The sequence below is a fragment of the Nicotiana tabacum genome, unplaced genomic scaffold (genome assembly GCF_000715075.1).
Source record: "Nicotiana tabacum cultivar K326 unplaced genomic scaffold, ASM71507v2 Un00007, whole genome shotgun sequence".
In the NCBI taxonomy this organism is placed as follows: Eukaryota; Viridiplantae; Streptophyta; class Magnoliopsida; order Solanales; family Solanaceae; genus Nicotiana; species Nicotiana tabacum.
In genome coordinates, this window is record NW_027438245.1 from 111,904 (window position 1) to 136,238 (window position 24,335).

The window sequence follows — 24,335 nt, forward strand, 5'->3', positions numbered from 1 at the left end:
TAGGCCCGGATGGATCCGTCTTGGAATCGCCTACTATTTGTCCCGGACATCAAATACGGCATAAGAAACCATTGTCACCACCCCGCCATGGCCAAATAACATTTTTGGGCATTTTACAGCCATAAAACTACAAATCGGCGCGAGTCCCAAATTTTTGTGTGTTATAGCCCATGCCTTCCGCCTTGGGCCTAGATGGATCCATCCTGGAATCGCCTAATATTTGTCCCAGACATCAAATACGGCCTAGGAAACCATTGTCGCCGCCCTGCCATGACCAAATAACATTTTGGGGCAGTCTATAGCCATAAAACTGGAAATCCGCGCGAGTTCCAAATGTTTGTGTGCTATCGCCCATGCCTTCCGCCTTGGGCCCGGATGGATCTGTCCAGGAATCGATTAATATTTGTCCCAGACATCAAGAACGGCCTAAGAAACCATTGTCGCCGCCTCGAAATGACCAAATTAAATTTTTTGGCATTTTACAACCATAAACCTGCAAATCCGCGCGAGTCCCAAATGTTTGTGTGCTATAGCACATGCCTTCCGTCTTGGGCCCTCTTGGATCCGTCCTGGAATCGCCTAATATTTGTCCCGAACATCAAATACAGTTTAAGAAACAATTGTCACCGCCCCGCCATGACCAAATTAAAATTTTTTGGCATTTTACAGCCATAAAATAGAAAATCCGCGTGAGTCCCAAATGTTTGTGTGCTATAGCCCATGCCTTCCGCCTTGGGCCCGGATGGATCCGTCTTGGAATCGCCTACTATTTGTCCCGGACATCAAATACGGCATAAGAAACCATTTTCACCACCCCGCCATGGCCAAATAACATTTTTGGGCATTTTACAGCCATAAAACTACAAATCGGCGCGAGTCCCAAATTTTTGTGTGTTATAGCCCATGCCTTCCGCCTTGGGCCTAGATGGATCCATCTTGGAATCGCCTAATATTTGTCCCAGACATCAAATACGGCCTAAGAAACCATTGTCGCCGCCCTGCCATGACCAAATAACATTTTTGGGCAGTCTACAGCCATAAAACTGGAAATCCGCGCGAGTCCCAAATTTTTGTGTGCTATCGCCCATGCCTTCCGCCTTGGGCCCGGATGGATCTGTCCAGGAATCGACTAATATTTGTCCCGGACATCATGAACGGCCTAAGAAACCATTGTCGCCGCCTCGAAATGACCAAATTAAATTTTTTGGCATTTTACAACCATAAACCTGCAAATCCGCGCGAGTCCCAAATGTTTGTGTGCTATAGCACATGCCTTCCGTCTTGGGCCCTGTTGGATCCGTCCTGGAATCGCCTAATATTTGTCCCGAACATCAAATACAGTTTAAGAAACAATTGTCACCGCCCCGCCATGACCAAATTAAAATTTTTTGGCATTTTACAGCCATAAAATAGAAAATCCGCGCGAGTCCCAAATTTTTGTGTGCTATAGCCCATGCCTTCCGCCTTAGGCCTGGATGGATCCGTCTTGGAATCGCCTACTATTTGTCCCGGACATCAAATACGGCATAAGAAACCATTGTCACCACCCCGCCATGGCTAAATAACATTTTTGGGCATTTTGAAGAATGTTGGGGCAACTTACATGAGGGCCATGACTGCCATTTTTCATGACATGATGCATCAAGAAATAGAGGTGTATGTGGATGACGTGATAGTCAAGTCCAGGACGCAGGATAATCACATCCAAGATTTGAGGATGTTCTTCGAGAGACTGAGGAAGTACGACTTGAAGCTGAACCCAGCCAAATGTGCTTTCGAAGTCCCATCGGGCAAGCTTTTGGGCTTCATAGTGAGCATGAGAGGTATCGAATTAGATCCAACAAAGATTAAATCTATCAGAGATCTACCTCCCCCGAGAACGAAGAAAGACGTGATGAGTTTGTTGGGCAGGCTAAACTATATTAGTCGATTCATTGCCCAGCTGACAAGCACGTGTGAGCCCATATTTAAGCTATTGAGGAAAGATGCGGCGATCAAATGGACGGCTGAGTGTCAAGAAGCTTTTGACAAAGTCAAAGAATATCATTCAAATCCCCCAGTTTTGGTCACACCAGAGCCAGAGAGACCACTGTTCTTGTATCTGACAGTCTTGGAAAATTCTTTCGGTTACGTCCTCGGGCAACATGACATAACCGGAAAGAAAGAACAAGCGATCTACTACTTGAGCAAGAAATTCACCGGCTACGAGGCCAAGTATACTCTGCTAGAAAGAACGTGTTGCGCTCTGACGTGGGTTGCTCAAAAGTTGAGACATTATCTCCAAGCCCACACTACTTTCCTCATAAGCAGGCTGGATCCTTTGAAGTATATATTTCAGAAACCGATGCCTACTGGAAGACTGGCCAAGTGGCAAATCTTGCTTACTGAATTCGACGTAGTCTTTGTCACACGCACGACAATGAAAGCCCAGGCGTTAGCAGATCATTTGGCCGAAAATCCAGTTGATGAGAGATAACAGCTGTTGAGTACCTATTTTCCAGATAAAAAAATAAACACCATAGAAGTAGTCTCCGAAGACACTCATGTTTGGAAGATGTTCTTTGATGGGGCCGTAAATGCCAAAGGTGTAGGAATCGGGGCAATTTTGATTTCGCCCTCCGGTCAGCATTATCCTACCACAGCTAGACTGCGTTTCTTTTGCACGAACAATACAGCTGAGTATGAAGCCTGCATCATGGGCATGCATATGGCAATCGATCAGGATGTCGAACACTTACTGATTATGGGAGATTCTGACCTGATTATCCGGCAAGCCCAAGGTGAATGGGAAACTCGGGATGTCAAGCTTATTCCTTACCGACGGCACGTAGAGGACCTTGGCAAGCGTTTTAAATCAATAGAGTTCAAGTATATCCCGCAGTGTCACAATGAACTAGCGGATGCGCTTGCTACCTTGGCTTTAATGCTACCTTACCCAGGCAACGCCCACATCAATCCCTTGGAAATCTAAATCAGGGAAGACACAGCTACTGCAACGCAATCGAGACAGGATCGAGTACACAACCATGGTACCATGATATCAAGAGGTTCTTGAAGACACAGGATTATCCCGAAAATGCTACTGTAGATCAAAAGAGAACCATTAGGCGACATGCAAGTGGTTTCTTTTTGAGCGGCGAATTGTTGTATAAGAGGACCCCAGACCTCAATCTACTAAGATGTGTTGATGCCGAGGAGGCAAGGAGGATCATGCACGAAGTACACGCAGGAGTGTGCGGACCTCACATGAACGGGTATGTTTTAGCAAAGAAAATCTTTCGAGCAGGTTATTACTGGATGACCATGGAAAAGGACTGCTTTAGCTTCGTTCGGAAGTGTCATCAGTGTCAGGTGCACGGTGATTTGATTCATGCACCTCCCACGGAATTGCATCCCATGTCTGCACCTTGGCCATTTTTTGCTTGGGGCATCGACGTCATTGGTTCGATCGAGCCGAAGGCCTCAAATGGACATAGATTTATACTGGTTGCCATCGACTACTTCACAAAATGGGTAGAGGCTGTCACTCTCAAGTCGGTCACTAAAAAAGCTGTAGTGGATTTTGTACATTCAAATCTTATCTTCCGTTTCGGCATTCCTGCAACTATCATCGCAGATAACGCAGCAAACTTGAATAGTCACTTGATGGGAGATGTATGCAAGCAGTTCAAAATAATGCATAGGAATTCTACTCCTTACCGGCCCAAGGCCAATGGCGCTGTAGAAGCAGCAAACAAGAACATCAAGAAGATTTTGAGGAAGACGATCCAGAGTTCCCAACAGTGGCATGAGCAGTTACCGTTTGCATTGTTGGGATATCGCACTACGGTACGCACGTTAGTAGGGGCAACCCCTTATCTCTTGGTTTATGGAACCGAGGCTGTAATACCAGTAGAGGTAGAAATTCCTTCGCTTCGAACCATTGTCGAAGCATAAATCGAAGACAGCAAATGGGTTAAGACTCAATTGGAGCAGTTGACTTTGATTGACGAGAAAAGAATGGATGCGGTTTGTCATGGGCAGTTGTACCAACGAAGAATGGCTCGTGCTTACAACAAGAAAGTCCGACCCAGGAATTTCGAAGTGGGTCAACTGGTGCTGAGGCGCATTCTGCCACATCACCAGGAAGCAAAAGGGAAATTTGCTCCAAACTGGAAAGGCTCATACATCATCAGGAAGATATTGCCGAGAAGAGCATTATACCTAGGTGATATTGAAGGAAATGATCCCAAAATAGCGGTGAATGCGGATGCAGTCAAAGATACTATGTCTGCATTATACTCTAGTGGTCCTGACACATTTGAAATGATGAAGGTTTTAATCCCACTAACCCAAACACTATCAAATCTCTCTACAAGACTTTTAGTCGGTTACATTTTTTGGTTACCAATCAAAAAGAAAAGGGGAAAAAACAAAAAAAAAGAAAAAAAAGAAAAAAAAGAGAAAAAAAAAGAGAAACAAAACAAACAAAACAAAACATTGATGAGAGCCTGAACTACGTCTGACTTGATTCCGAAAGGATACGTAGGCAGCCTCTCTCTGAGATTCAGTCACACCAATAATAAAATCCCATTTACCCTGAAATTGAAGCCGGGGCACTCCAAACGGTTTAAGAATTTGTAGTATCATCTACCGTTCTTTACCAAACACAGGCCTTTCGGATCAATTACCAAAGGTAGGGGGAGCCAAGAGATATCATGATTGGAGGCCGGTACATTCTAAATTGAGAGAAGTAAAATGAGAGAGTCTTGTCAGTGAAAACCTTCGGGTACCGCGAGGTGACGGGAGTAGAGAAACCAAAATGAGAGAGCTTGTTTAGTAAAAACTCGCAAAGAGTGCTATCAAGAGATGACAGGAAGAGAAATGAGAGAGGTCAACTAGCGAAAACAAGCAAAGGGCGCTATTGGCCGAAATGATGACTCTACCTCAGGAAGTCTCGGCAAAGTTCCACCGATTTTGGAAACATAGGTCCATTGTGGTTCGTGAGAAAATGCAAGTTCGTTGAAGGTCAGGCGTCCAGTCCAAAAAGCATGTCATGTCCATTTAAAGTCAGCATGTTCCTTTAAGATAAGTCTTTTCTTGTCCCAAAAGGGACACTTCCCTTCTAAAATTTGTTTCCTCCTTTCTTTGTTTTACTTTTCTTTGAATACCCTTCATTTTTTACCCTAAGTTCCAGATATACCGGAAAGGATAGGTGGCAAGATTGGCTTCACGGATTTCCGTTTCGCAAAGGAAAATGCCTCGCTTCATTGGTATGTTCGTCCAAACCTGATGGATCATGATGTTCACTGCATTCTAAGTAAAGTAAAAAAAAAGAAATCCCCACAGGTTTTTCCCTTTGTACAAATCCCCACAGGTTTTCCCTTTGTACAAATCCTCACAAAGCCTCCCTTTGTAAAAATTCCCCAAAGAGTCTGCCCAGCAAAATCCCCACAGGTTTTCCCTTTTGTACAAATCCCCACGGAGCTCCGCTTTGTAAAATTCCCCAGCAAGCCTGTCCCAACCAATCCCCAGCAAGTCCGCTTTGTGAAATTCCCCAGCGATCCTTCCCCAACAAATCCCCGGCCAGTCCGCTTTGTAAAAAATCCCCACAGAGCCACCTTCAGACAAATCCCCATAGAGTTTCCCCTTGTGGAAATCCCCACAGAGTCTCCCCAATAAAATCCTCATTGAAAATCCCCAAGCGAAACGGGATGGAAAAACCAAAGCCTCATAAGGCAAATCATCACGGAATCTGGAAATGCAAGCCTGAGCAGTCTAAAAGAGTTTCGCCATTTGAATCCGATCAATGGCAGAATTTCTCAACAGAAATAAAGGCGCAACAAAGCAACCGGAACAATCAAGGTCACCGAACCAACCGCCATTTCCGAACTGACAATTGTTCTTTGTTTGAAAAGTTGAAACAGGTATGATCCAAGACAACCGTGCAAGAAGCAGGTGTCACCCAAAGAAGAAAAGAAACACATGAGTGCAAGAAACAGTTTGGCAATAAGGAATCCACTCGAAAGGGAAGTTTCCACAAAATTCTCTTTTACATTTTTACTAAAACAAGAAAAACTCAAAAAAATGGGTCAGTTAGTATCCCCAGAACTTTTTCCATTTAGCCAGCATCAGGGCTCCAACCCTGAACTGAGCAATGTCTGATAGTCAGTATCAGGGCTCCAACCCCGAACTGAACTTTTTCCAGTTAGTCAACATTAGGGCTCCAACCCTGAACTGAACTTTTTCCATTTAGCCAACATCAGGGCTCCAACCCTTAACTGAGCATTGTCTGTTAGTCAGCATTAGGGCTCCAACTCTGAACTGAACTTTTTTCATTTACCCAGCATTAGGGCTCCACCCCTGAACTGAACTTTTTCATTTAGCCAGCATTAGGGCTCCAACCCTGAACTGAGCATTGTCTGTTAGTCAGCATTAGGGCTCCAACCCTAAACTGAACTTTTTCATTTAGCCAGCATTAGGGCCCCAACCCTGAACTGAGCATTGTCTGTTAGTCAGCATCAGGGCTCCAACCCTGAACTGAACTTTTTCCATTTAGCCAGCATTAGGGCTCCAACCCTGAACTGAGCATTGTCTGATAGTCAGCATTAGGGCTCCAACTCTGAACTGAACTTTTTCCATTTAGTAAGCATTAGGGCTCCAACCCTGAACTGAACTTTGTATGTTAGTCAGCATTAGGGCCCCAACCCTGAACTGATCTTTTTCTAGTTAGTCAGCATTAGGGCTCCAACCCTGAACTGAACTTTGCCATTTAGTCAGCATTAGGGCTCCAACCCTGATCTGAACTTTTTCCATTTAGTCAGCATTAGGACTCCGACCCTGAACCGAACTTTGTCTATTAGTCAGCATTAGGGCTCCAACCCTGAACTGAACTTTTTTCTAGTTAGTCAGCATTAGGGCTCCAACCCTGAACTGAACTTTTTCCATTTAGTCAGCATTAGGGCTCCAACCCTAAACTGAACTTATTCCAGTTAGTCAGCATTAGGGCTCCAACCCTGAACTGAACTCTTTCCATTAGGCCAGCATTAGGGCTCCGACCCTGAACTGAGCATTGTCTGATAGTCAGCATTAGGGCTCCAACCCTGAACTGAATTTTTTTTCATTTAGTCAGCATTAGGGCTCCAACCCTGAATTAAACTTTGTCTGTTAGTCAGCATTAGGGCTCCAACCCTGAACTGAACTTTTTTCTAGTTAGTCAGCATTAGGGCTCCAACCCTGAACTGAACTTTTTCCATTTAGTCAGCATTAGGGCTCAAACCTTAAACTAAACATATTCTAGTTAGTCAGCATTAGGGCTCCAACCCTGAACTGAACTCTTTCCATTAGGCCAGCATTAGGGCTCCGACCCTGAACTGAGCATTGTCTGATAGTCAGCATTATGGCTCCAACCCTGAACTGAACTTTTTTTTTCATTTAGTCAGCATTAGGGCTCCAACCCTGAACTGAACTTTTTCCATTTGGCCAGCATTAGGGCTCCAACCCTGAACTGAGCATTGTCTGTTAGTCACCATTAGGGCTCCAACCCTGAACTGAGCATTGTCTGATAGTCAGCATTAGGGCTCCAACCCTGAACTAAACTTTTTCCATTTAGTTAGCATTAGGGCTCCAACCCTGAACTGAACTTTGTCTGTTAGTCAGCATTAGGTCCCCAACCCTGAACTGAACTTTTTCTAGTTAGTCAGTATTAGGGCTCCAACCCTGAACTGAACTTTGTCCATTTAGTCAGCATTAGGGCTCCAACCCTGAACTGAACTTTTTCCATTTAGTCAGCATTAGGGCTCCAACCCTGAACTGAACTTTGTTTGTTAGTCAGCATTAGGGCTCCAACCCTGAACTGAACTTTTTTCTAGTTATTCAGCATTAGGGCTCCAACCCTGAACTGAACTTTTTCCGTTTAGTCAGCATTAGGGCTCCAACCCTAAACTGAACTTATTCCAGTTAGTCAGCATTAGGGCTCCAACCCTGAACTGAACTCTTTCCATTCGGCCAGCATTAGGGCTCCGACCCTGAACTGAGCATTGTCTGATAGTCAGCATTAGGGCTGACTAATTTGGGGGGGGGGGTTGTTTGAGTTCATCTTATTTTTCATAGGATCTTTTTTATGTAGTTGTGGAATTAAATGCTTTTTCATGATTATCTGTAGCTAGCAAAATTAACCTTGAAATTTCTTTTATATTTTCAAGTGTGTATTCTAAGTATTTAATATCTTTAGTTTTTTGATATTCTTCTATATTTTTTCTAATATTATTTTTGACATATTTATATGTTTTAGAATTTCTAACCAGTACTTAAAATATTTGTAACTATCAATTTTTGATTTGTTCATATTAATACTGAGATGTATACCTGTTGATACATATATCCATGGTTTCTATATTTCTCAGTGTTATTTCTTTTCTGTGTTGATAACTTTCAAGTTTATCTTCATAAAATTCAATTTCATTTTCTATAGTTAATAAAGCTTTATTACGTAATTTATTATATCTAATAATATCTTTGCAGGTTTTAATATTGTATTTAACACAATCTATTTTTCTATTTAACACACCGAATACCGATAACGAAACATGAAGAACCATAAAATGGGGGAAACGATATGGTAACTCACGTGACGACAGGCCGGGTCGTCACATCTAGTCTCAAGATTTGAAAGTTTAAATAATTCTGTGTCTATAGTACAAAGATTAAAAATCAAGATATGGCTTATATTCACAAAACTGCAAAACACATGACTATTCAAATAGTAACTTTACGTTCTCCTTTTCTTTCTCATTCTAAATCCTCTCATCCAAAATGTAGCCTGGATATCCTACCATGATCAATTATGTGGAGAAATCGTACTGCACACTATTAAAGAATGCATGTCCTTTTTCTTTGTTCAGGCAAGCCAGATAATATGGAGTCTTATATCACAAAACCTGCCCAAGAGCGTGCAAGTATTGATGATTCGACCAATGGTACTTTGTTAGATCAATTAGCTAGAATGTTGGGTGTAGAGCTAAGGAAATAAATTAGTGCAAAGCTTATATAATACATATGCAGCTCCCACACTCAATAGGTATTTCAAGTCCGCTATGAGCTAACCTTTTGGAATATATTTGGTTTCATCAAATTGAAGAACATTTCCCATATTAGTTAATAATTACCAAGATTGAAGATATTTATCAAGAAAATAACATCTTCTATCTTCTGTATTCATTAGAAGGTGAAAGACGTTTTTGCAACAAAGAGCTACGTCTTATAGTATGAATTCAAAACAATAACATAAAGAGTAAAGTTACTTCAAAATAACGACATAACCAAATATTGGTAAGAATCACTTGGTTCATAGCCAAAGCTAACGGCTGAAAAGTAAGTCTAAGTACTCAACTAAGTTATGTCAATTAATGCTTGTGCAGCAACTCATGGATTTTTCTCCTTTTTAATCACTCTCTTCACCCTGTTGCTTGATAATTGTCCCGCATCATCATCAACTTCTACAGTGGTTGGTCCAGCATTGTCTCTAGTTCTCTTGGAAGGGGTCAGTGCAGGAGAGATCATCTCATTATCAGCCACAGAATCCTACAAAAGCAAAACAATGAAGGTTGACATAACCAAAAGTAGAAAATCATTTACCATTCTCATTATATCATGAGAAGCTCTTTACATTAATCACCTTGTCTCTCGTATCTCCACTTGTGACTTGTTCATTATTGAAATTTGGATCTAACAATGATATCACAGTTGAAAAGTTAACAAACAATAATAAGTTTTAGCATTGAACTCACAATTCAATCTCTTTCTCTCTCTCTCTCTCTCTCTATATATATATATATATATATATATATATATATATATTGTGAGGAATTTGAGTAAAGATCACATACAGTAAAGGCATATGCTTCTGCTTCTGAAGACGGACTATATTTTTGTATAAGGTCCTCATCGTCGCTGACCTTAACGACGATATAAACTTCATCATTCTCCTCAATGTTGGAAGGTTTCACTGTCAGTTTAAACATAAATTTTCTATCCAGAATAGCATCAATCTCCAATGGATGAGAACACTCATAAGCAGCACTAGATGTCTAAATCAATGTTAGTATTAAAAGTGCTAAAACCCATGAAACAATCGAAATAAAATATCATACCTCTACTACACCTTCTTTCAAGGTATCAGCAGATTTTCCAGTGAGTTTTGTCGCCTCACGATCCCAAAGCAACAAAGAAATTGAGCCAGTGACATCAATTACTCGAACCTGAAGCCTATATCTGATAACTTCTTTAAGTTAAAAAATTTTAACTTAAACTTATGTTCTAATATTTTTTAATCCATTATAAATTATGGTCAAACCTTTTTAGAGCAAAATGATCTACACGTTCACATTTCTTGCAGTAAAACTTATTTCCAATTTTATCAACTTTCTTCAAACATTTTTTGCACACTACATATGACCATCTCCTTTCAAGTTCTAAATTCACTACAGTAGCAACAATCCATATTTTCCCTTCCTGTACAAAGAAAGTCATTACTAATATTACGTATATACTTCCAACTGATTGTAAATAAAAATGCTAAAAAATCTGCACCAAACCAAAACTAAATGTAATGTCATTCATTATATTTAATAAGCAAAGAAAATTGTTTACAGAGCTATATTTGCTAGTCATAGTTTATCTAGAGAACATTTTACTTACCTACAGAAAATCAATTAATTTTCCAATGTTTTTAACTTCCACTTTCCCAGCAGCCAGTTCTTCAGAAACAGAATAACTACGTTGAGAAGTTGTTTGACTAAACCTCTCAAGATTAACTTCACGCCCACTTCCTAATTTGCATTAATCCAAATTTGTATTAGTTCTAAATATGCTAAAAAAATTATGTAGTACATATAGAAATTTTATATTATATATAAAAAACCAGGATATAAATTAAGCAACTTGTGGAAGATCAGGATTAATCCAAAGCTTCGAGGAATGCCAAGTATTACACACAGAATATTTGTCTACATATAAAATTAATTTTAATTTAATAACACACACACAAATAGAATTCAAATCTAATATTACGATCCGAGTACCTTGAAATTTGTGAGCTTTTAGTAGCTGCATAACCACTATGACACGTTGATGGGGTGATCCATCCAAGTGAGACAAGATTTCATCTACAAATTCTCCTCAAAATATTGCTGAAATATTGTTCCTCCTATATGTAAAATACACAAATTAATAATGACAAAATAATAGTGATTGATTCTATAACTAATTCTATTCATGGTTGCAAGCATACTCATGATCCTCGAGCTCCAAGTTCATAAATGTACTTATTTTACCACCTTGGTTATAAGATTCTACGTTACCATGACCAATAACTTCTCATTGACATCTGCCACATTTAAATAATAGTTATGAATAAGGTGATAAAACATTCAACAAAAAATAGGGAAAGGTAAAACAATTACCGAATAGTTCATTCTCATCAACCTCAACTTGATTTGTGAGATGCTGAAAAGGCTTAAAGTTGAAAATATTCAAACTAAATTGTGGATCACTAATTTCATCCACACTCGTCCTATGAGAAAATGTCAGTTTTAATTTATGTTTGTTGGTCTTAATTTTCAGATTGTTTAGTCCAACCACAAAGTTTTTCATAACATACAATCCTATTTCATGTATTTTTGTTTTGAAAATACGCATAACAGCTCTTCCAATAGTTGCGTGAATTCGATCACCCTAAAACCAAAAATGTGAAAAGAAGTTAGTAAGGCGCATAAGTTGAAGAAAATACATCACAACTCGAAAAAATAACAACATGTAAAAGAGTATGCACCTTTTCATCTTGAATAATTAATACGATTGAATTAGAATTTTTTGGTTTCTCGCGGTCTGGAATGTGCCACAATCTAACAACACGAACTTTCAAATTCCAACTCATTTTGGACATTGCTATTTCGCTGATATAGTTATAGTTTGGAGCCATACTTTGGCAAAGTTTGTGTGAGAGCTAAACCCTAAGCAATGTAGAGGAGACAAACCTAAGTAAAAGTTGCTTAAATAAAGATTTGTAAGAAAATACTATAGTAGTAAATTAAATGTAGAATTATTATTTCAACTTAACATTAATGTGTAAGGTACTTAAAATTCTATTAATTGATTCTTTCTCAAAAAAGAAAACCTACCATAATTGAATTAGACACAAATTTAATTAAAGATACTTACAAAATATTTTTGTGATTTGGACGTCCGACAGGTTCACAAAAGAGAACATTTTTTGTTTAAATTTTAAAATATTTGGCTTTGATTATTTTATGAACTTTTTAAGTCTATTTTCTTTAATATAATACAGATGTAAGATACAAAATATTTATTTAATTAAGTCTTTCTTAAAAAGAATTCCTACCATAACTAAATTATACATTCATTAAATATTTTTCCATTTATAATACAAATTTTAATTAAAGATACCTATAAAATATTTTTGTGATTTGGACGTCCAACAGGTTTGTGACGACCCGGCCAGTCGTCTAATGAGTTACCGCTCCGTTTTCCCCTATTTCTGCTTCTTTACGCTTAGTTATCCGTGTTTTATGTGATCGGGTTGATTAGTTTGAGTTCGGAGAGGATTTTGGTAAGAAATGAGACACTTAGTCTCTTTTAAGAAGGCTTAAGTTCGAAAGGTCAACCGGATGTTGACTTATGTGTTAGACGGCTCGGATGTGAGTATCGATGGTTCGGTTAGCTTTGGGAGGTTATTTGTGACTTAGGAGCGTGATCGAATTGTGTTTTGGAGGTCCATAGCTAATTTAGGCTTGAAATGCCGAAAGTCGGATGTTTGAAGTTTCCGGTCCGATAGTTAGGTTTTTATTCAAGGGTCGGAATGAAATTTTGAATGTTGGAGTAGCTCCGTAGTGTTGAATATGACTTGCTTGCAAAATTTCAGGTCATTCGGACGAGAATTGATAGACTTTTTGATCGAAAGCATAATTTAAGATGTGATAACCCAAAGGGTCATCACCGGTATTCTTATCCATTTCGCTCTTCCGAGGCCTTGAAAACCTCATTTATAGTTGCCTCGATTTACCGTGCGCAGTCCGAGCGCGTAGTCGGAAGCTCAAATATGAAATTCTGTGAAAATTTGCTAAAGTTTTGATATTAAAATGAATACCTTTGACTTCGGTCAACATTTTGGGTAAACGGATTCGGACCCATGAATAGACAGTCACGGGAGGTCCGTAGAAAAATATGAGATTTGGGCGTATGCCCGGAATCGAATTCTGAGGTCCCAGGCCCGAGAAATGAATTTTTGAGTAAAATTATTTTTTGAAAATATTTAAGGAAAATGGAAATGAAATTTGATTATAAAGTGATGGTATCGGGACCGTATTTTGGTTTTGATGCCCGGTACAGGTCTTATATATGGTTTAAGCACTTTCTGTAAAGTTTGGTTGAAAACGGACGCCGTTTGACGTGTTTCGGACTCAAAATGGAAAATTTGAAGGTTTATGAAATTTCAAAGAAATCATGGATTTTAAGGCTTAGTTCATTGTTTATGATGTTATTTTGGTGATTTGATCGTACAGATAAGTTCGTATGATGTTTTTGAGTTAGTATGTATGTTTGGTAAGGAGCCCCGAGGACTCGGGTGTGATTCGGATGTGTTTCGAGATGTTTCCAACTTAGGAAAAGTTGCAGAAATAGCTCCTTGCTGATGTCCAGTCTCTTGTGATATGCGATCACATAGCTATGTCTGCGATCGCATAGTGTAAATTTTTAGGGGTTCAGTTTGTTCTATGCGATCGCATAGTTCCTCCCGCGATCGCATAGTATTAGCCTTAGAGGTCCTATATTTTGCTCTACGCGATCGCATTACTTTCTCTACGATCGCAGTGTGTTAGCCCATGCATTCACTATTTACTCTATGCGATTGCATAATGTCATTCACAATCGCAGAGCCCTATCCCATTTACTCTATGTGATCGCACTCCTTTGTCTGCGATCGCATAGGCCAATTTCGCCCAGTTAAATTTTTAAATCCAGAACAGTAGCCTTACGGGACGTTTACAAAATTTCACAAACTCTTTCTTCCCCAAGATCTTAGGCGACCATTGAGGCGATTCTTCACCAAAATCTCTTGGGTTAGTAATCTTTTACTTGTTTTCTTCCATTTCCTTCAACATCTATCGAAATCCTAGGCCTAAAACATGTGAAAATAGGTAGAAAATTAGAGAATTGGGTAGGGTTAGGACTTTTTGATTTTTATTGAATTAGACCTCGTTTTGGGGTCGAACTTGAAAGCAAGTTATATAATCGGGCTCGTGGGTGAATGGGTGACCGGAATTTGGTTCGAACCTCGTGTTTTGACCAAGCGGGCCCGGGGTCGATTTTTGGAATATTGGGAAGAAAGATTGGGAATCTATATTTAGGCATTGGGTTTGATTTGTTTAGCTTATATTGATATTATAAAGTCGTTATTGCATAGATTTGGTTGAGTTGGAGACGAATTCGAGAGGGAAAGCGGTTGTTGTGGATTGATTCGGTCGTGAAAGTTGAGATAAGTGTTCGGTCTAACTCTAGCTTGAGGGCTTAGGAGTTGAGTCTTACTTGCTACTTGCTTTGTGTTGTGTCTGACGTATAGGCATGGTGACGAGTATCTATATGTTGGGGGTCGAGCATGACCGTGAGTCCTAAATTGCTAAATTGTTGTATTCTTAATTAATGCTTATGAGAACTTGGTTGAAGATCCTTGAAACTGAGCAAGTAAATGTTATGATTGAGCATTTGTATTAATTGTGTTAAGTATAAATTGAATAAATTGGTTATAGCTGGATCTCCCTTGCCGGGATAGTTGATTTGATACCTTGTTCCCTTGCCGGGAAACTTATCATATTATCTTGCTCCCTTGTCGGGATTATCTTGTGATATTGTGTTGGACTGAAATGAGAGCGGGTGGTACGCCTACCACAAGTCATGAAATGAAATGGGAGCGGGTGGTACGCCTACCACAAGTTATGAAACGAAATAGGAGCGGGTGGTACGCCTACCACAAGTCATGAAACGAAATGGGAGCGGGTGGTACGCCTACCACAAGTTATGAAATGAAATGGGAGCGGGTGATACGCCTACCACAAGATATAATAAAATGGGAGCGGGTGGTATGCCTACCACGAGATATAATGAAATGGGAGCGGGTGGTACGCCTACCACAAGTCATGAAACGAAATGCGAGCGGGTGGTATGCCTATCACAAGTTATGAAATGAAATGGGAGCGGGTGGTACGCCTTCCACAAGATATGATGAAATGGGAGCAGGTGGTACGCCTACCACAAGATATGATGAAATGGGAGCGGGTGGTACGCCTACCATGAGATGTGATGAAATGGGAGCGGGTGGTACGCCTACCACAAGATATGATGAAATGTGATCGTGGTTGTTTTTCCCTTATTCTATGGTAGAAGTAAGCAAATGTAGTTTTCCCTTATTATATCTAATATGATGTTTTATCTGTTATCCCCGTAAGCATGCTCCCCCTCCTAGCTTTAATTGTTTACTTTCCGCTATTTCCATTGTACTTGTATATATATATATATATCTGCACAGGTTTATCTGGAGTCTGGGTCTAGCCTTGTCACTACCTCGCTGGGGTTAGGCCAGATACTTACCAACACATGGGGTCGGTTGTGATGATGCTAAACTCTGTGCTCTTTTGCACAGATCATAGAGTTGGAGCAGCCTTTAGACAATAGTAGTAGATCGGGAGCAGGCCTTCAGTTTAGAGACACCGAGGTAGCCTTGGTGACGTCCGCAGGCCCGGAGTCTCTCTCTCATTATGCAGTTTGTTATCTTTTGTACCGAAACAAACAGTTTAAAATTTTCTTTCAGACGATTGTATTTAGTTATCTTAGAAGTTCGTGAGCATTGTGACACCAATCTTGGGTAGAGGATTTTGTTAAACTTTCTGCATTTCTATTTAGTTTTTTTTATATAAGTTACGATTTCCGCTTGAAATTTTAATTATGTTGCCTTTATTACATGTTGATAATTATGGAAAAAGAATGTGTGTTAAATGGAACATAATTTTAGTTGGCTTGTCTAGCTCCTATCAGTAGGCGCCATCACGACCCCGAGGTTGGGAAGTCCAGGTCGTGACAAGTTGGTATCAAAGCACTAGGTTACATAGGTCTCACAACTCACGGACAAAGTTGGTAGAGTCTGAGGGATCAGTACGGAGACGTTTGTATTTATCCCCAGAGGCTACAGAGTTAGGAAAACTTCACATATGTTCTTTCTTGTCATGCGGTTCTATTTCCCCAATACAGATTGAATTTCTACTCCGTTCTTTCGGAGATGGAGAGGACACGTGCTTCCTCATCGACCGCTCAGCAGCCCGAGCCCCCAGTAGCAGCTCCCACTAGGGGCAGAGGGCGAGGGCAAGGCCGAGTCCATACTAGAGGCTGAGGTAGGGGCAGTTTACAGTGTTGTTTCTAGAGAGGTTTCTCCCCGTTACTCAGAGAAAGGCCTATCGGAGGCAGTTTGAGCACCTCCAGCAAGGTTCCATGAGTGTTACCCAGTATGAGACAAGGTTCATCGATTTAGCTCGCCATGCTCTCATCATACTTCCCACCAAGAGAGAGAGGGTGAGAAGGTTTATTGATGGTCTTATTCTGCCGATTCGTCTTCAAATGGCCAAGGAGGTCGGGAGCGAGATCACATTTCAGGAGGCGGCCAATGTGGCCTGCATAGTTGAGATGGTTCTGTCACAGGGAGGTGGTCATGGGTCGGATAAGAGGCCCCGTCATTCAGGCATATTCAGTGGTACCTCGTCTGGAGGTAGAGATTCGTATGGTAGAGGACATAAAGGTAGAGGTAGAGGTCATAGAGGTGGAGGTAGATGTCATAGAGGTGGAGCTCAGACCGCTAGAGGTAGGGGTCAGTGAACAGCCAATCGTCCCAGGGATATGATTGAGGGAGATGGGGCCCAACCCCGATGTTATGTTTTGCCAGCCAGGCCAGAGGCTGAGTTATCCGATGCTGTTATTACATGTACTATTCTGGTCTGTAATAGAGATGCTTCAGTGCTATTTGACCCTGGATCTTCATATTCACATGTGTCGTCCTACTTTACACCCTACTTGGTTATGCCTAGTGAGGCCTTGAGTATTCCTGTATATATATCTACACTAGTAGGTGATTCTGTAGTGGTTGATCGGGTTCATCATTCCTGTGTTGTGGTGTTTAGGGGTCTTGAGACCCGTGTTGATTTGTTGCTCTTAGATATGGTGGATTTTGACGTTATATTAGGGATAGATTGGTTGTCCCCGTATCATGCGATCTTGGATTGTCATGCCAAGACTGTGACTTTAGCCTTACCGGATTTGCCCCGTTTAGAGTGGAGAGGGACTCCTGGTCATTCTACCCGCAGTGTTATTTCGTATGTGAAAGCTCGGCGTATGGTCAATAAGGGGTGTTTGGCCTACTTGGCTTATGTTCGTGATTCCAGTGCTGAGATTCCCTCTATTGATTCTGTGCCCATGGTTCGTGAGTTTCCCAAGGTTTTCCCATCAGACCTGCCGGGGATGCCACCCGATAGGGATATCGATTTTTGCATCAATTTGGCTCAGGGCACTCAGCCCATTTCTATTCCACCATATCGCATGGCCCCGCTAGAGTTGAAAGAGTTGAAGGAGCAGTTACAGGACTTGCTTGAAAAGGGTTTCCTTAGACCCAATGTTTCGTCTTAGGGTGCGCCGGTGTTGTTTGTTAAGAAAAGGATGGTTCGATGAGAATGTGCATTGATTACCGGCAATTGAACAAGGTTACAATCAAGAATAAGTATCCACTGCCGAGTATTGATGATTTGTTCGATCAGCTTCGGGGTGCCAAGGTATTTTCAAAGATTGATTTGAGATCTGGCTACCGTCAGTTGAGGATTAGGGCATCCGATGTCCCTAAGATAGCATTCCACACTCGATATGGGCATTATGAGTTTTTCATCATGTCATTTAGGTTGACCAATTTCCCAATAGCGTTTATGGAGTTGATGAACCGAGTGTTCAGACCTTATTTGGACTTGTTCGTGATAGTCTTTATTGATGATATTCTTATATACTCCCGCAGCCAGGAGGAGCACGAGCAGCACCTTAGAGTGGTTCTTCAGACTCTGAAGGATAGTCAGTTATATGCTAAGTTCTCAAAGTGTGAGTTCTGGTTGAGCTTGGTTGTATTTCTGGGTCACGTTGTATCAGCAGAGGGTATTCAAATGGACCCGAAGAAGATAGAGGCAGTTAAGAACTGGCCTCGACCAGCTTCAGCTATAGAAAGTCGGAGTTTCTTGGGGTTAGTAGGTTACTATCGTCGGTTCATGGAGGGGTTTTCATCCATTGCAGCCCCAATGACCAGGTTGACCCAGAAGGGTGCCCAGTTCAGATGGTCAGACGAGTGTAAGGCGAGCTTTCAGAAGCTCAAGACAGCTCTGACTACGACACCGGTATTGGTTTTGCCCATAGGTTCAGGGCCTTATACAGTCTATTGTGATGCTTCCCGTATTGGGATTGGTGTAGTATTGATGCAGGATGGCAGAGTCATTACATATGCTTTGAGGCAGTTGAAGATCCACGTGAAGAATTATCCGGTTCATGATATAGAGTTAGCAGCCATTGTTCATGGATTGAAGATTTGGAGGCACTATCTGTATGGCGTGACGTGTGAGGTGTTCACAGATCATAAGAGTCTTCAGTATTAGTTCAAGCAGAAGGAGATGAATTTGAGATAGACGAGGTGGTTGGAGTTGTTGAAAAATTATTACATCACTATCCTATATTACCCGGGAAAGGTTAATGTGGTGGCCTATGCATTGAGTAGGAAGTCCGCCAGCATGGGTAGTCTTGCTTATATTCCAGTCAGCCAGAGATCGCTTTCTTTGGATGTTCAGGCCTTGGCCAATCGTATTGTGAGGTTGGATATTTCTGAGCCTAGCAGAGTGTTAGCTTGCACGGTTGTTCGTTCTTCATTATTGGAACGTATTCGTGAGAGGCAGTTTGAGGATCCCCATTTGTGTGTCCTTAGAGATACGGTGCAGCATGGAGGTGCCAAGCAGGTGACTTTAGATAATGATGGAGTTTTGAGATTTGCAGGGATGAGTTTGTGTGCCTAATGTTGATGGGCTTCGAGAGTTGATTTTAGAGGAGGCCCATAGCTCCCGACACTCTATTCATCCGGGCATCATGAAGATGTATTAGGATTTGTGGCAGCATTATTGGTGGCGTAGAATGAAGAAAGATAATGTGGCATATGCGGCACAGTGTTTGAATTGTCAGCAGGTTAAGTATGAGCATCAGAGACCTGGTGGTTTGTTTCAGAGGATTGAGCTTCCCAAGTGGAAGTGGGAGCAAATCACTATGTACTTCGTTACTGGACTTCCGTTGACTCGGAAGAAGTTTGATGCAGTTTGGGTCATTGTTGATAAGCTGACCAAGTCAGCGCATTTCATTCCTGTGGCAGTCTCCTATTCATCCGAGAGGTTAGCTGAGACTTTTAACCGGGAGATTGTTCACCTTCATGGTGTGCCGGTATCTATCATTTCAGATTGCGGCACGCAGTTTACCTCGCATTTCTAGAGAGCAGTTCAACGAGAGTTAGGCACCAAGGTGCAGTTGAGCACAACCATTTCATCCTCAGACAGACGGACAGTCCGAACGGACTATTCAGATATTGGAGGACATGCTCTGAGCTTGTGTTATTGACTTTGGAGGTTCATGGGATCAGTTCTTGCCTTTAGCAAAGTTTTCCTATAATAACAGCTACCAGCTGAGTATCCAGATGGATCCTTATGAGGCTTTATATGGTAGGCAATTTCGATCTCTGATGGATGGGTTGAACCGGGAGAGGCTCGGTTGTTGGGTACAGATTTGGTTCAGGAGGCCTTAGACAAGATCAGAATCATTTAGGATAGGCTTCGTACAGCTCAGTCCAGGCAAAAGAGCTATGCAGATCGTAAGGTTCGAGATGTAGCTTTCATGGTTGGTGAGCGGGTATTGCTCCGAGTGGCGCCTATGAAGGGCGTGATGAGATTTGGGAAGAAGGGCAAGCTTATCCCTAGGTTCATTGGCCCGTTTGAGATTCTTGAGAGAGTGGGAGAGGTGGCTTATAGACTTGCATTGTCGCCTAGCTTATCACCTGTGCATCTAGTTTTTCATGTGTCTATGCTTCGGAAGTATCACGGCGATCCATCTTACGTGTTATAATTCAGCACTATCTAGTTGGACAAGGACTTGTCTTATGAGGAAGAGCCGATAGCTATTCTAGACCGGCAGGTTCGTCAGTTGACATCCAAGAGTTTCCTTCTGTTCGCGTTCAGTGGAGAAGTCAGCCTCCTGAGGCATCGACCTAGGAGTCTGAGTCCAATATGTGGAGTCGTTATCCTCATCTATTCCCTGACTCAAGGGTACTTCCTTCTTCTGTCCATTCGATGACGAACGATTGTTTTAGAGGTGGAGAATGTGACGACCCAAAGGGTCATCACCTGTATTCTTATCCATTTCATGCTTCTGAGGCCTTTAAACCTTATTTATAGTCGCCTCGATTTGCGTACGCAGTCCGAGCACGTAGCCGAAAGCTCAAATATGAAATTTTGTGAAAATTTGCTAAGTTTTGATATTAAAATGATTAAATTTGACTTCGGTCAACATTTTGGGTAAACGGACCCGGACCCGTGAATTGACAGTCCCGGGAGGTCCGTAGGAAAATATGGAACTTGGGCGTATGCCCATAATCGAATTCCGAGTTCCCAGGCCCGAGAAATGAATTTTTGAATAAAATTATTTTCTGAAAAATATTTAAGGAAAATGGAAATGAAATTTGATTCGAAAGTGATGGTATCGGGCCCGTATTTTGGTTTCGGCGCCCGGTGCAGGTCTTATATATGGTTTAAGCACTTTCTGTAAAGTTTGGTTGAAAACTGATGTCGTTTGACGTTTTTCGGACTCAAAATGGAAAATTTGAAAGTTTATGAAATTTCGAAGAAATCATGGATTTTAAGGCTTAATTCATTGTTTATGATGTTATTTTGGCGATTTAATCGCACAAATAAGTTCATATGATGTTTTTGAGTTAGTATGTATGTTTGGTAAGGAGCCCTGAGGGTTCGGGTGTGATTCGGATGTGTTTCGAGAAGTTTTGAACTTAGGAAAAGTTGCAGAAATAGCTGGCTTGTTGATGTCCTGTCTCTTGTGATATGCGATTGCATAGCTATGTCTGCGATCGCATAGTGTAAAATTTTCAGGGGTTCAGTTTGTTCTATACGATCGCATAGTTCCTTCCGCGATCGCATAGTGTTAGCCTTATAGGTCCTATATTTTGCTCTACGCGATCACATTACGTCCTCTGCGATCGCAGTGTGTTAGCCCAGGCCTTCACTATTTCCTCTATGCGATCGCATAGTGTCATTTGCGATCGCAGAGCCCTGTACCATTTACTCTTTGCGATCACACTCCTTTGTCCGCGATCGCATAGGCCAAATTCGCCCAGTTAAATTTTTAAATCCAGAATAGTAGCCTTACGGGATTTTTGCAAAATTTCACAAACTCTTTCTTCCCCAAGCTTTTAGGCGACCATTGAGGTGATTCTTCACCAAAATCTCTTGGGTTAGTAATCCTTTACTTGTTTTCTTCCATTTCCTTCAACATCTATCGAAATCCTAGGCCTAAAAAATGTGAAAATAGGTATAAAATTAGAGAATTGGGTAGGGTTAGGGCTTTTTGATTTTTATTGAATTAGACCTCGTTTTGGGGTCAAAATTGAAAGCAAATTATATATTCGGGCTCGTGGGTGAATGGGTGCCGGGAATTTGGTTCGAACCTCGTGTTTTGACCAAGCAGGCTCGGGGTCGATTTTTGGAATTTTGGGAAGAAAGGTTGGGAATCTATATTTAGGAATTGGGTTTGATTTGTTTAGCTTATATTGATATTATAAAGTCGTTATTGCATAGATTTGATTGAGTTGGAGCTGAATTCGAGATGGAAAGAGGTTGTTGTGGATTGATTCGGCCGTGGAAGTTGAGGTAAGTGTTCGGTCTAACTCTAGCTTGAGGGATTAGGAGTTGAGTGTTACTTGCTACTTGGTTTGTGTTGTGTCCGTCGTATAAGCATGGTGACGAGTATCTATATGTTGGGGGTCGAGCATGACCGTGAGTACTAAATTGCTAAATTGTTGTATTCTTAATTAATGCTTATGAGAACTTGGTTGAAGATCCTTGAAACCGAGCAAGTAAATGTTATGATTGAGCATTTGTATTAATTGTGTCAAGCAGAAATTGAATAAATTGGTTATAGCAGGATCTCCCTTACCGGCATAGTTGATTTGATACCTTGTTCCCTTGCCGGGAAACTTATCATATTATCTTGATCCCTTATCGGGATTATCTTGTGATATTGTGTTGGACTGAAATGGGAGCGGGTGGTACGCCTACCACAAGTCATGAAACGAAATGGGAGAGGGTGGTATGCCTACCACAAGTTATGTACTGAAATGGGAGCGGGTGGTACGCCTACCACAAGTCATGAAATGAAATGGGAGCGGGTGGTACTCCTACCACAAGTTATGAAATGAAATGGGAGCGGGTGGTACGCCTGCCACAAGATATGATGAAATGGGAGCGGGTGGTACGCCTACCACAAGATATGATGAAATGGGAGCGGGTGGTATGCCTACCACAAGATATGATGAAATGGGAGCGGGTGGTACGCCTACCACAAGATATGATGAAATGCGAGCGGGTGGTATGCCTACCACGAGATGTGATGAAATGGGAGCGGGTGGTACGCCTACCACAAGATGTCATGAAATGGGATCGGGTTGCATGTCTGCGACAAGAGGTAACTAAGACAAGTGAAAGTGGTTGTTTTTCCCTTATTCTATGGTAGAAGTAAGCAAATGTAGTTTTCCCTTATTATTTCTAATATGTTGTTTTATCTGCTATCCCCGTAAGCATGGTCCCCCTCCCAGATTTAATTGTTTACTTTTCGTTATTTCCATTGTACTTGTATATATATATATCTACACAGGTTTATCTGGAGTCTGGGTCTAGCCTCGTCACTACCTCGCTGGGGTTAGGCCAGACACTTACCAGCACATGGGGTCGGTTATGCTGATGGTACACTCAGTGCTCTTTTGCACAAATCACGTAGTTGGAGTAGCCTTTGGACAATAGCAGTAGATCGGGAGCAGGCCTTCAGTTTAGAGACACCGAGGTAGCCTTGCTGACATCCCCAGGCCCGGAGTCTCTCTCTCTTAATGCAATTTGTTATTTTTTGTACCGAAACAAACAGTTTAAAATTTTCTTTCAAGTGATTGTATTTAGTTATCTTAGAAGTTCGTGAGCATTGTGACACCAATCTTGGGTAGAGAATTTTGTTAAACTTTCCGCATTTCTATTTAATTTTTTTTTATATAAGTTACGACTTCCGCTTGAAATTTTAATTATGTTGCCTTTATTACATGTTGATAATTATGGAAAAAGAATGCGTGTTAAATGGAAAGTAATTTAAGTTGACTTGCCTAGATCCTATCAGTAGGCGCCATGACGACCCCGAGGGTGGGAAGTCCAGGTCGTGACATAACAGTTCTTGGAGCTCTTAGACTTGAATCCTATGTTAAATTGGTGATTTGATGTTGTTGTGAGAGTTCCGAAGTTTTGAGCAAGTTTGAACAATGTCATGGGATGTGTTGGTACAATTGGTTTGAAGTTCCGGGAGTTCCGGGTAGGTTCCGGGATGTTTTATTGCAAAAATCATAGTCGTAGCAGGTCCAGAAGGCTTGCAGGCCCCGGAACTCACCCACGCGGTCCGCACAATAATAAGTGCGCCCGCATTGAGTGTTGTGCAGACTGCACAAAAGTGGGCGCGGGCACAGTAAGTGTCGCGTGGACCGCGCAAAAGGGGGCGCGGCTGCGGTGAAGAACATTTCGCTGGTCCTACTTCGGAAGCTCATATATTTTGATCTACAAAGAATTTTGAGACAATTTAAAAACAAAAGTTGTATCCCTTGGTGTCAAGTTTCCGAAAAGCTAAAGATATCACAATTTTGACATTGTAACAAAAGTTATGGACAAAATACTAAAGCCTGTCCTGCAGAGGAAAGCCTGTGCCACCGCAGTCGCTTTTGTGCAGACCACACTGGCTTGCGCGGACCGCGGTTGATTTAGTGCGGCCCGCGCAGGCTGAAATCTGAGGGGTACTCTATAAATATGCGGTTTTGGGTTTATTTAATATTTTGACCTAGAGAGCTCCGATTTTGGCGATTTTTCGAAGGTTTTTCAAGATATTTATCGGGGTACGTGATTTTAACTCAGATTTGGCTAGAG

General features: G+C 41.4%; 1 protein-coding gene across 1 annotated transcript; it reads right to left on the bottom strand.

Annotated features, from left to right (window-relative positions):
* Positions 1 to 9,402: 9,402 nt before the first annotated feature.
* On the bottom strand, positions 9,403 to 11,959 carry LOC107805454 (uncharacterized). The gene is made up of 7 exons (XM_075248643.1): positions 11,810 to 11,959; positions 11,442 to 11,712; positions 10,714 to 10,808; positions 10,334 to 10,491; positions 10,131 to 10,251; positions 9,867 to 10,067; positions 9,403 to 9,561 (listed from the first exon to the last, which is right to left on the bottom strand). The coding sequence occupies exons 1-7, from the start codon at positions 11,957 to 11,959 to the stop codon at positions 9,403 to 9,405; spliced, it is 1,155 nt and encodes a 384-aa protein (XP_075104744.1).
* Positions 11,960 to 24,335: the final 12,376 nt, after the last annotated feature.